We start from the raw sequence: 13,545 nt of genomic DNA, 5'->3' as shown, positions 1-13,545 counted from the left end.
ACACCCTGTTCTATTTTTTTGCATTTATTCTAACACAAACAGAATGTATTGCACCCTCCTTTTACTCTCACTTTGCTGGAAAGGACTTGTCAGGAAGGAATTGAAAACTTCTGGTGATTAACAAGAACAGTTAGCTAAGGTGCTGAAACCAGAAACTTCTCCCCAGTTGAGAGTGGAAGGTGTGAGAATGACAAGAAAGTTTATCATAGATATATATCTGCCTCCTTACTTTGCAAAATCGGTAATGCTTCACCAGAAGGAAGTCAGGAATAAGACGGCTCATGTGAAAAAAAGTGAATTTGAATTTCTGTTTCTTTCAATGCTGTGGGTTTTGCTTTAATTCATGTCTTTCCTCATCTCTTGCAGGAGTGAATGTCTAATATTAATACCATTATCTTTTTTTTTTGGTGAAAGGAAATTCCGCTCTGAAGCTGTCAACATAATTTTGCAGGAGAAATCATACGAATCACTCTAAAGGATCATTCTTTCCCCAAAAAGGTAATGTGGAATATCATTAATGAGGTCTTTAAAAACATTTCCTTTATTTTGAGTTGCCTACGATATCCATAGCCTAAGTACAACCTGCGATGGGGCAATCAAAGGGCACGCAGACCCAGAAACATAGTACAGAAATATTAGAAGATCCTATGGCAGCACATCCACTACAGACTGTAAAATTACTTGGAAAATCTGGGTAAATAACTCATGAAGTCCCCACACTAAACTCTATGTACCACCACTACCTGCTGACCGTAACCAAGTTAATTTATCATAGAATAGTTTGGGTTGGAAGGGACCTTCAAAGCTCATCTAGTCCAACTCCCTGCAATGAGCAGGGACATCTTCAACTAGATCAGGTTGCTCAGAGCCCTGGCCAGCCTGGCCTGGAATGTTTCCAGGGTTGGGGCATCTACCACCCCCCTGGGCAACCTGTGCCAGTGTTTCACCAGCCTAATTATCCCTTGTCCTATCACAACAGGCCTTGATAAGAAGTCTGTCCTATCTTTCTTATAGGTTCCCTTTAAGTATTCAGAGGCCTATACTGCTTATACTACTACATCCTCCACCCACCTCCACCTTTAGACTCCAGGAGATAAAACAGCTGAGGCATAAACTGTGTAGTCAGTTGAGAAGCAATTTCTACGAAACATTTGACTTTCCTAGCTATGTACTGAGTCATGAAGAAGAGAATCCAAGGACCGCCATACATTAGTTCAGATCAGACAGCAAGTAGAAAATTATTTCCTGCCAATCTCAAATGAATGAAATAATTTGAAGAAAGTAATGCACTATCACTATTCAGATTTTTAGAGACAAACCCATGCAAACACTTTAATGGTTATTTTTAACCTTCTTCCTAGTAGGGTAATATTACAAACCCAGGAATTCTTTTGGGGGTTGTCCAGTTTGCCTGCTCAAGCATTAAAAAAACTAGCTCCATCTAGCTGCTTTTCTGGCTTCCATCTAATCAGGCTCCTGAATAGCTGGGATATAATCTTATCTGTTTCCAATGTAAAAGTGAGCATCTTAATACCGAGTACATATTGTGTATATTGTAGTCCCCACTACCAGGGAATCTTATCAATGTATATAACTATCTGAAGGGCAGGTGGTAAGAAGAGGGAGCCAGGCTCTTTTCAGTGGTGCCCAGTGACAGGACCACAGGCAATGGGCACAAACCAAAACATGGGAAGGTCTGTCTGAACATCAGGAAACACCTTTGTACTAGGAGGGTGTCTAAGCACTGGCACAGGCTTCCCAGAGATGTTGTGGAGTGTCCATACGTGGAGGTATTCAAAAGCTGTCTGGATATGGTCCTGGGCAACCAGCTCCAAGTGACTCTGCTTGAGCAGCTGACCACCAGAGGTCCCTCCCAGCATCAGCCATTTTGTGATTCTGTCATGCCACAATCTTCCCTGCTATCTTTAGACTTGATTAAAACTAACCATTCCCTCAACCCCTCAAGTCCTTGGTAGCTTCCAGAGACCCTCCAAAATTAGAGGTATGGAAATGAAGGAGTAGAAATTAACTGAAAACTCTCCCAAGCATGGCTTGACAAGAGTGAATTGCAGATCATCAGGATGCCAAATCTCACTTTCAAATTTGGTGTGGTTCAGTTAAAAAAGATATGTTTTATTTTGTACATATAACCTCTTATTAACATCACTACCATTTTTCTTTTTTGGAAACTTTATTAGGAACACAAATATCATTGAGTTAAGAAAGGTCTTTAAAAACTTTTCAGATGACTCTCATATACATAGTTATTTATCTATTGGATAACAGATTATTGTGCTGAAATCTCAAGCACTTCTGAGTAGTGAGCCAATTTACAGTACACACTCAATTCCTTATACCAGTGTACAAATCAGTTATCTCAGTAAGAATACCAACTGTTGTCAATATGAAGAACAAAAAACCAGTCATGTATTTGACTTTCACACAGTGCTCTCAGCCCGGGCATCTGCACAGACAGGTGCCGAGTTCTATGGAGGTGAAGCAGAAGTCTTTTGGCATGAAAGCCAATTTACAAAAAGTGATTACTAATCCTTTACACTTGTGCAACATGAATGTTTTTTCTTCCATGGCCCAGCTACTAGGTCATCTGATTACCTTCTTACGTAGCCTCAAAATATAGATGAAATTTGACATGACCTTTATATCTGTTTTTATTCCTTCTCGCTTCTTGCTATGCAGGCTTTTTTAAAAAAATAGAGAACCGCAGAGTTGTATTTAGATGCAAAGTGATGGCAAAAGAATAACTGTACAATGACAAACCTTTATGCAATGACTTACAGGTATAATGGTAATATACTGTTAAGATTGCTTTGAACTGATTTGGTGTAGAAGTTTAAGACAATTATGGATATTTCAGAGTTCAGTTCACAAAGACAGTGGGCAGAGCAAGTTAAAGGGAGTAGGGATTTGGGGGTTCTTATTGTTTCCTGTTTCTTTTTTTGTTTTTGTGATAATGAGACAAAAACATGCAGAGACCAAAGAGGAAACACTGGCTAATACTACTTACGATCAAACCTCTCTGACTCAGACTACAAGTTCTTAAAATTATTGGGTAACTACTGAAAGAAGAGACTAATTTGTAGTGTCCTATAATATACTTCACTTAAGTAGCCATAATATTTTAGCATGAACACTTCTACACAAAATAAAATAATAAAAATTCTTTTAAAAGACTTACCTACTGGCACTTCCAAAATGAAGTCTGGTGTTTTGTCATAACCCTTTGCACGAAGCTGATCTTCAGCTATATATAGAGAATAAGAACTATTGTTTATAAAACTATTTTATTAAGTAGACATCAGTATAATTAATTTTATTTTAAATAAGAGTGCAAGAATTACTAATGTAGTCATACATATCTTTCTTAGGCATGCAATGCTGTGTCAGATTAAATGAACCTTCGTAGAAAACCTGAAGCATGGATAAAATAAAAATGCTTCTTTGTCATCCCTGCATTTTTATGTCTTCATTATAAACATCATTAATTCAAGCTGTCATACACTATTTTATAACCCCCAAATATTCAAAATAAAGAAGTATATTCACTGATTGCAAGAAGAGTCTCTGCACGTTAGGAAGCTGTTAAGATTAATCCTACCAACACCGCAAATGTAGATATACTGTAGCTGCCTTCTTGGCTTTATTTTAATGTTAGCATAAAGCTGTTAAAAAAAAAAGAACAAGAAATTCTGTCTCTTCCAGAAATTTATTAAAGGAGAAGCCATAATTTTAGTTTCTCTTGCATTTGGCATTCTATAGAATTTATCCAATTTCAGAACACATAAAGATTTAGAAATTCTGTTAACATTAACTATACGACTCTATTGCTTACAAATATTAGAGCTGAATATTTCAAGAAACAACAAGGAGCAAGCAAGATAAAACTGTGGAAGACAAAAGATGCTTCCTTTAAAAGAAAAAAAAAAGAAACGCCTTAACTATTGTCCTTGATTTCTGATACCATTACATTGGTATTTCTGAAACACCATTTCTCCATTAGAATTTGGAGTGACCTGGTCATTCAATTCCAGGCATGGCTTTCTGTCTTCACCCAAGCTCAACTAATGGCACTACCTAGTAACAAGTAAGGCTGTGTAGCCCCTTAACACCTACTGGGCTGTTGACATTGTCATGCATCCCATTCGCCTTTCTACATCACCTTTGATTAAAATTAATGGTCCATTCTCACTGTTGGGTAGCTTATTTCCAATCCATTTACCAGGTTAGGACAGTAGTTTCATGGCCAATGTTCAGAACTCAGTTTTAGAATACTTTGTGCATATCCTGAAAGGTCAGCAGTTTGAGTCCAAGTAACATTTTAATGTTAAGAAAAGCACACACTCTTAGAAATCAAAATATTTTAGAAGTGCCTAAAGCAAACTTCCCTCCTCTTTCTCATTAAAGAATACAACTGTGAAGTTTTGTTTTTTTTATATAGGGAACTAGTACTGAAAGTGGGACAGGAGTCATTTTGGGAAGTTACACATTCACTTAAGTGTAAACGGCAATGGTTGTTTATTCTTTTTGATAGTTGTGTATTTCTTTTGAAATTTGACAGTATTTCTTCACTGTAAGCATGCTATATTGCAAATACAAGTCTTTACAATGCAATACTTCATTATGTCACCCAATCAGCTATTAAACTTTTCTAGGATTTGGAGGCAGGCTTGCCTGTTGGCTATTTTTTCGAAGATTGTTGGGTACATCGATAAAACAAGGTTCCACTTTAACAGAACCTATGAATAGAGAGTTTTATGCTATAAAAAATGAATTAAATGTTCTAAGTAATCTCTCAATCTCGATAAAAATAAAGAATAGTTCTGTTTTATCCAACTCTAACTCTAACCTGGTCTTGATTGTTTAAAACAGTCGGAAAAAGACAACAGGATGTCTCAGCTGAAATTTTTACTAAGCAGCATAAACGACAACAGAAAGTTCAGTCTTTTCTATCACATCTAACAAATGGTAGTGTCACAAATTTAGGGAAATATACCTTAAAAAACCCCACTGAAAATCAAGACAGATGTAAAAACACCTCCTGATGGGTCAGTTTAGCAGGTCTCTGAACGGGAGTTTGCATCAGCATTACTTTTAATATTCTTCAGCACACTCTTTTTTTCAAGGATGTCCAATTACTTATAAAATCATCTGACACTAATGCATGGCTTGAAAAATAACATTTTTGTTAGTTTGTTTTAAATCTGTTTCTGAATGTTTTCACTTGGTTTCTCCTAACATACTGGATTACGATAAACATTGAAAAATACGCTAAAAACCACTTTTATTATTGATATGTGCTGTCTATCATGTGCAGGAGCACAATTATATATTACTCTTTCTTCTCTTTCTTCAGGTATTTGAAGCTTTATAACTTTGCAGAACAAAATAAAACAAAAAAATTACAGAAACTCCCCACAGTCATCATAAACTTTTTTTTTTTTAAAACACAAACCCCACCAAAAGAAAAGTTCTGCCTTTTCAGCCCAGATGTGTTTCACATTGGTCCAGAAGCTACAGAGGTAGCATTCTGCACCTTCAGACATCTTTTAGCTCTTGCATGGATGAAGGGAACAATTTAACAACTGCTTGATAGCCAGCCCACGGCAGCTTGGACAGTTATATTTATGCATCCTCAGATTTGAAAATTACATTGAAATAGCCCTAATAACTAGTTATTCTACAGATTCCCCATTAATTTAAATTTCCAACAAAACTGGAGCTTCATCTTTACCATAACTTCACACTCCATCGTAACCATTTAACACACCGTTGTTCTTACACTAGCCTCTGGATATAACAAAGAAACTAAACATTCTTCTGTTGGTGCATGGATGAACAGCAACTGCAAATTTAAGATTATAGCAGAAAACACTGATCAGATTTCATGATTTATTTCTAGGCTACTATTGATGGACATCGTGGTGAGAACCAAAGGACAATAAGATTTGAGACAAAGGTCAGCACCTTTCCATTACAGCTAAAAGCTTTCCTAATATATTCATGGCAAATATATAAACAAATAAAGATCCTACATAGAAGCTAGACATTCCTGGCATTTCAGTATGGCAATTGAAGCTGTTAGCCTGTTTTGAGAGAATGCTTCCATTGATCACTTTGATCTCAGGCAAAGTGATAAAGACTTGAGAGCTGTGTTTTGCTGAAGAGAGGACGTGGTATATGATGTGCTTGTCATGAACAGTGCATTAATAAGACGCAAACCACCTTATTTTGTACAGGTTTCCAAGGAATTTCTGGGTGAATTTGAAGGTGTTACTTCTGATCCATAGGTTTCAAAAGCTAACTGCTCTAGAAACAGACAAATTATGTCCCAGACCTGAAAAGCTGTTTCATGCTCCAAGACTATACTGGGGCTATTTATATTCACTGTGTCCTTTGACTGTGCTTTCTTCTCCTGGAACAGACTCCCTGCTGCCCAGGTGAATGTAGCTGACACAAAACCCCTACTACTGTTGAAGAATAGTACACTGGAATAGTGCACTAACAAGGAAACTGGAAGAATTCTTTTTCTTTAATGTGTGTTAAGAAGTAATAGATTTGTGAATACAGAAATCTAAGTAATAAGGCATCTTCAGAACTGGAATGCAGTCTTACTCATAACCTAACAAAGCCTGAATTTGTTGACCTATAGGAAATATTGTCATCTCTTCTGTTTTCCTGAGGTTTTCTTCAAGCAGTTTTGGAACTAATTTTTCAGAAAGGAAAGGTTTTAATGCGTGGGATTCAGTAGGGTTCAGCATAAATCACACCTAGAACCTTAAAAACATATGCAATGCATAGAAATAATAAACGCAACCACTTAAGATGCCTTAAATCATGACTAAACAATATTTCAGCATACATAAAATGTAAACAATAAATTAAGCTCTCTCATTTTATATCTTTATATTCTAATGCATTAACCCAATCTAGATATTTTAATTTGACAGCACAAATTTTTTAGAGCTTATATCTAAAGACAAAATTGATGCTTATCCAAGGTCATGAAACATTAAAATTTAAATCTGATTTATGTGCTACACAAGCTTGCACAAGCCAAATAAAATGATTATCGTTGGGTTGAGGATCCATTAGTGAGTCATCTAGTCCATTCCCTTGTATCGTGACAGGATTGATTTCATTACCAGATTAGATGGATGATTGTCAAGCCTAGCCTTGAATTTTTCATTGAAGGTGATTCCATGACCCTCCCTGGCAGCCTGTTTTATACTTATTGTGCCTAGAACTGTTTAGTATTTTAACTCAACATCATCTATGCAATTACAGCTTCTATCTCTACTCTTATACCCAAGTAGGAAAAACTACCTCCTCACATTTCCATAGTGTCATATTCAAGTTTGTGTGAAAGTTATTCCTGTCTTGTCTTCTTTTTTGTTTTATTTTGTTTTCTAAAATATAAGAGCACACTAACTCCGTTCCTTAATCATATGGACAAATCTTTTTAAAACCTTAATATACTTTCCAATTTCTTAAATTTAAGGTTTCCAAAATTTTAACCGGAATCTAGTTCTAGGAGAGATCATAGTTTCTGGTAAAACCAGCAAAATTCCCCAATCACGCAAATTTAGTACAGCACTCAACCATCAACAAAAGATAGCATTTCACTTTGTTATATTCTCCTCACATAAGGACTCCAAGATTTAAGGATTCATTGTTAAGTTTATTACCACAATAAGAGAAATGATGCTTTAAACACTAATCATTGTTTTAATGACACTCTCATACAAGAAACGTAGCACAGGCTAAAAGAAAAAAATGAAAATAACTTCCTAATTAATTAATCCTTACAAAAAATTTAAATATAGGGATTGTGAAGAGTGCTTGCATTGGTTGGGAGGCAGGGGGCAAAAATGCAGCAGAAACTGCACAGAAAGCTAAACGAGTGAATCCTCTAACAGCTCTTTAATACATAAAGCATTTTGAAGCTAATATTTCTTATGCTTCCTCCTAAGTCTCATAAGGCCTAGATTATGGCTAATATCTCATGACACCAAAAGTAATACTGCAGCAGATATTAAAGCATTTTTTTCAGCTACTTATTCTATAAAATATTAATTGCAAGCCTGTGCATGTGCTGTATATATTGGGTATTAGGTAACTGAGTTCCTGCTCAGTTCTAAATCAATAAAAGATAACATGTACAGCATCAATCATTTTTTACTCCTCCTTTACTACCTAATACAAAAAGCATTGAGGCTTATTTTTTTCCTAAGTAAACAGTCACTGAAATCTTTGAAGTTAAAGATTCACTGGCTAGGATTCTCACCTATGAAAGAGAGATTTTTTTCCAAAAGCATTTCTCGCAGCAAGACTTCGTGCTCATGCCCAATAGCGCTGATAGCTTTAGGTTAAGAAATGGAAGTTACCTTGGAAAAGAACCAACCTCAGAAAAACACCATAGGTAAAGTAATTAATGGTAAAATTACTTGCCTTCATCTGCATTTCAGAAGTGATCAGTGATTTGAACTCCCTTACAAGAATTAGCACTTTGTGAAAATCAGACTACTGTATCATCAGCATACATTTTACAAAATTAAGTCCCATTAGATCCTACTTATTCAGTATAAATAAGGGTAATATTTCCATTTTTGCTTTACTCACCCAAACTTAAAAGAAAGTGTGAGCTTAAAATGTCTCGTTAAATACCTTTTAAGTTGCTCTTTACTGACTAGTGTATCAATTTTATAAGTCAGCAAAGAATGAAATAAACTGTTTTTTCCCTTATATTCTGAAATTGATAGGCACTACATTCATCTGAAACATCTTATTGTAACAAAACATCCTTTTAACTGATTCTTCAAAAGCATGAACTAATGTCAAGGAAGGATGAAATAATATTTTACAGTGAAGTCCTTTTCACTTCACTGACAGCCTGTTGATCCAATGCACTATTCTTAGCAATATGTAAAAAAAATCACCACATCAAATATTTTTAATGTATCCTCCTGGAGGTCAAAGTTCTATTCTGGAAGCTTTTAAGAAGAATCTTATGGAACATCATGATAAAGGATCTTACATTAAAAACAGTTAAGTTCCTAATTCTGTTTAGAGTAACTTTTGAAAACTTAAACTACAGATCACCTTACCATTAATTACTTCATTTATATCAACACTTTATGCTGAACAGCAAAAAACCTAATTATATTGAATCATTTCATATATATATATATACAGTTTTTACCAATTGAAACTATATATTATGTTAAACTCAACCAGCATTACCGAACAAAAGGGGCAAATGAAGAATAGCAAAAAATGTAAGAAAAATACTGCAAACAGAATTTATAATGCAGCATAAGCAGAAACACTTAGACTTAGTCTATAATAATACCTGTTATTGATGTATGGCAAAGACCATGGGGCAAAACTTGTAAATAACCTCACAAGCCATTTTCTACTCATGCAATCTAGCAGCCTAGTTTCCCGTAAGCATCTGAACTATTACTGAAAAATAGCCTCTTGGCATTTACAAAGAGGTTGACTTCATACTTTAGTCCATGCATATACAATTAGATAGTTATATTTAAAATCAATATGCAATCCTTCAGAAGACATTATGCTTTTAAAACCTTAACTTTAAATTGATTTTTAACTATTTTATGCACCTCAATATTAACATCTAATTCAGCAACATACTTCCAGATAATGCACTCGCACGGCTTAGTATTAAACTTTTCTGTACCAAAATGGAATTGAAAAACTCCTCATTATTCTCACTGATGTCACTGCATATTCAGTGACTTGAACCAGAATCTGAAGATGATAGAAAAGACCTTTTAAGACTGTAGGCAAGTTATTCTGAAAAACTGGTCACAATTCTATATATGTGTTACCGTTACTTTTAAATATGACACTTTCAAAAACTATAGCCAGATTGTTCATCAACAAAATATTAATCTTAGAATTCTGGACATGAAAATTAGTGATCAACAACCGTTTAAAAAGTGAAACTTATTAGATCAATCCACTTTCAGACAGCTGCGTTTAATGTTGAAGATAGCCTCAATGAATACTTAAAATTATGATTAAATCCACAAAACACAAATACAATTAGAAGTCTATCCTGCTGCTGTTAAAGTTAATGGAAGCAGAGTTGAGTCTGTAGTAGACACCAGGCAAGTATTTCTAGTGGAGAGAACATATTTTGAAGGGGTGACCATCACATTTATCACAACTATAAGAAGTGTTGTTTTTCATGCATAACTTAACATCACTGTTGCTTTCCTATCCTGCAACTGTACAGTGAAATCAAGATCTTCCCCCAAACTGCACACAGAGATTTATGCAAGGATTCTCTAGGGCTCAGGCAGGATTTGCCTTGCTGGCTTGCTCAGTGACAGCAGGTCATGATTTTGAAACCGTTCCTTTGATAGCAGACTGAAGCAGAAGAACTACTCATTCGGGGCTTTATTAAACCAGATTTGGGGCCGCAGTGATCATTCCTAACAAATTATAATCTTAGTCTGGACTGCTCAGTACTGTGTGGAGCTCCTCTAGTATTACTGGATATTGAGGATCTCTGATTAACCATTTCAACACTTCAAAAAACCAAATCCCTTAAAATTCAAGCTACATAGGGCTTTTTCTACAGCTAGCCCCATTTCCTTTAAGAAGAGAAAGTAGAAGAATTGCACTGGAATGACAGATACGAGTTTAAAAATACTAATTGGTCAATCACAACTAAATTGCACTTGAAAACATTCCAATTAAAGCTCATATTCGTAACAAAGCAATGCCATAATGTTGAACAATATCAATGCAACTTATCACAGAATAGTTGAGACTGGAAGGTATCTCCGGAGATCATCTAGTCTACCTCCACCACTCAAAGAATGGTCACTAGTCTTAATAGAAAACCAGACATGCATTTCAGCTAATCAAAACCAAAGAGGTTCAATCAGGCATATGAACATGTAGCCACCAAACTGACAACTTCCCGTGGTCCGTCTGATCTTTGTTAAACAGTATAAAAGAACGCTCTGCAGTGACCCTCTAGCTGATTGAATGTAAAACAGAGGAGTATGAAACGTGTTTTGTGAAGCAGAACTTTATGTCAGGTTAAAGCTAGACACATCTCTTCCACACAGTCTAAGCTCATCAATTGTGCACCTAAAATTTTATGGGAAAGGATACTGTTTGATGCAGTCCACCAGTGGTCCATAACAACAGTCGTTCACAGTACACTGCAGACAAATAAGAGAAGTAGTATAGTGATGGGCAACTACAAAACCATTACAGTTAAACAGTATCTTAAAAACAGTAATTACTTTTCTTCAAAAAGGCTATCAGATGCTGTTCAGATTTAATCACAGAAAACAAAAACTGCGTGCTTTTATTCACTATAAAAGCAAGCTATTAAAAAGTGAAAAGCTCCACTCACAAATATTGCATTGCCATTTATGGTGTACTCTGACCTCACTGATAGTTTACGATGACAGTAATTAAATGAGGTTTAAAATCTTTTACTCTGCTCGGCAGATAAAAGCATTGCCACAGAAAAAAAAAAAAAAAAAAGACCAAAACCAACCAAACAAAAAAAGACAACTGTGATTAATACCTGATAGACTTGATTTGCTAGTACTCCATCTGGAATCTGAGAAGGGTCCCGTAGCATGCTATTTATAAGAGTTTTGGAGGCTACAGAAACAAATAAAAACATACAAAAAACCTGTTAGCTCTGTTATCCACTTGGCAGGAAGAGAGACACACTTCTATAAGGAAAACATTGATGATGTGGATAATTTTGAAAATTATTCACCCAGCAACTACAAACCTATAAATTTGTAGCTCCTTAGCCATTGTGATACAATTAACTCTCAAAGTCTTGAAACACCAAAGGATTTTATTAGCAGAGGGTGAAAGCAGGCCCTTGTTTACTTATTTGGTTTCACTGGACAGCTTGTGCTTCAGAAGCATCATGCAGCTCATAAGGAAACTGCTTAGTATAAAAAAAATGTACCTCAAAGTAACCTCAATAACCTCCTCTCCTATGAAAACTTCAGGAAGAAGATATGTAAAAATTCAAAACAGCCTTTAAAAACAATATTTGATCTCAGCAATCTTAAGCACTTTATATGATGATTCCAGTTGATTGATATGATGATGATTCCAGTTTAGCAGTTTTAAAATGTATTTATTTACCTATCTACTGTTGACACATTTATTTAAAAGCTGGCAAAGGCTTTCTATGCTATTTTCAAATGTATAAATCTAAGACACAAAAGAAATCAGAAGTAAATTTAGGCTTATTTGTCAATCTTTTATTCACTGATACAGATACTACAATGAAAAAAATAACATAAATCAGGAGATGCCTTTAGTTTATTTTCAAATACAGTCCTTTCAAGCACTGCATTGTCTTCTCTCCAGATGCTTAATCTTGGTAGTTGCATATACCAGTTAATTACTAATAGTAGTGGAAAGACTCTATTCTAGAAAAATGCCTACTAAAACTATCAAACATTTCATTTTACAATTTCTCAGAAAAAAAAACCAAACCAAAACAAAAAAATCCCAGCAGTGCTGCACAAACTGCCTCCTTCCTGTGAACAACTGCTGATAGAGTTCAGCTGGTGGGGTATTTCTACCATTGAATCCTTATGTGTGGAGCAGGCTGGAGACCAGCCAGATTCCCCAGGTTGCCAAAGAGCACCTGTGTGGCTTCAAGCAAGCTCCTTTAACCTGTGTGTGCTTCAGTTGTGTAAGCAAAGTGAAAACTGACTTTTTTCCTACTCTTGATCTGTTTCGTCCCAACTCAGGGCCAAAGCTTTGTCACTCATCTGAAGCTTTTGATTCAATCACTGAGGACATTGGGAAAAGGATTCCTGGAACCTGTGACATGAAGCGATCTGCCCTACAAGCAGCAATGCTACTACTATTTATGAATGTGTGTAATTGCTCTGCTGAAAGTAAAGGAGACAGTCATTTTAATCTTCTCCCCAAATGTCGTCTCCTAAAAGCATCAGATTGAGTTGAAAGTAGTATTTTCAAGGACATATTTTGTTTAGAAAACTATACCCCAATGCAAAGGTATACAAAACCCAAAATGAGTTTAAAGGCTTTGCAAGAGCTACAAAGAATGGCATCATCACAGGAAGGAGCAATGGTTTGTGCAAATTTTTTTAAAGAGAATGATAGACTAAGCCAAAACACTTCCAGATGCGTCATGCTATATTACATATTTGTATCTTATTAATCTCATATGAAATAAGTATTATTCTTATAATCAAATAGTAAGAATAAAAAGCATTGTACCTTAGCTTTTGTGCACTGTTATTAAATGCATTTTGTACACAGAATAAAAACTTTGAAAATGTGAACCATTAACACTAAAAATTAAAATAATAACAATCCTCTAGTAGGTAGGAATAATACGCAAATAACAGTTTGCCAACAGAGAGGTTGACAGAATGGTAGAGTAATGAAGAGAGTAACTGAGGAAGACTCAGTAGAATTCCCTGTTTTGAAGGGCTTCTGATTTAAGTATCATAACATGATTATGAAAAAAAT

At 35.4% G+C, this 13,545-nt stretch overlaps 1 protein-coding gene across 5 annotated transcripts in view; it reads right to left on the bottom strand.

Moving 5' to 3' along the window:
• Positions 1-13,545, bottom strand: part of CDIN1 (CDAN1 interacting nuclease 1) — a 135,192-nt gene that overhangs the window by 69,312 nt on the left and 52,335 nt on the right. For 4 of the 5 annotated variants that reach the window (XM_065635579.1, XM_065635581.1, XM_065635576.1 and 1 more), the window contains 4 exons: positions 11,594-11,673; positions 11,170-11,219; positions 8,303-8,370; positions 3,197-3,262 (listed from right to left, as the gene is read on the bottom strand). In XM_065635579.1, coding sequence (XP_065491651.1) covers positions 3,197-3,262; positions 8,303-8,370; positions 11,170-11,219; positions 11,594-11,673 — 264 coding nt within the window. The remainder of the gene's footprint in view (positions 1-3,196; positions 3,263-8,302; positions 8,371-11,169; positions 11,220-11,593; positions 11,674-13,545) is intronic. The other variant, XM_065635580.1, reaches the window with a different exon arrangement.

Source organism: Caloenas nicobarica, chromosome 5 (assembly GCF_036013445.1).
Source record: "Caloenas nicobarica isolate bCalNic1 chromosome 5, bCalNic1.hap1, whole genome shotgun sequence".
Taxonomy (NCBI): domain Eukaryota; kingdom Metazoa; phylum Chordata; class Aves; order Columbiformes; family Columbidae; genus Caloenas; species Caloenas nicobarica.
This window is presented reverse-complemented; position numbering and strand designations above follow the sequence as displayed.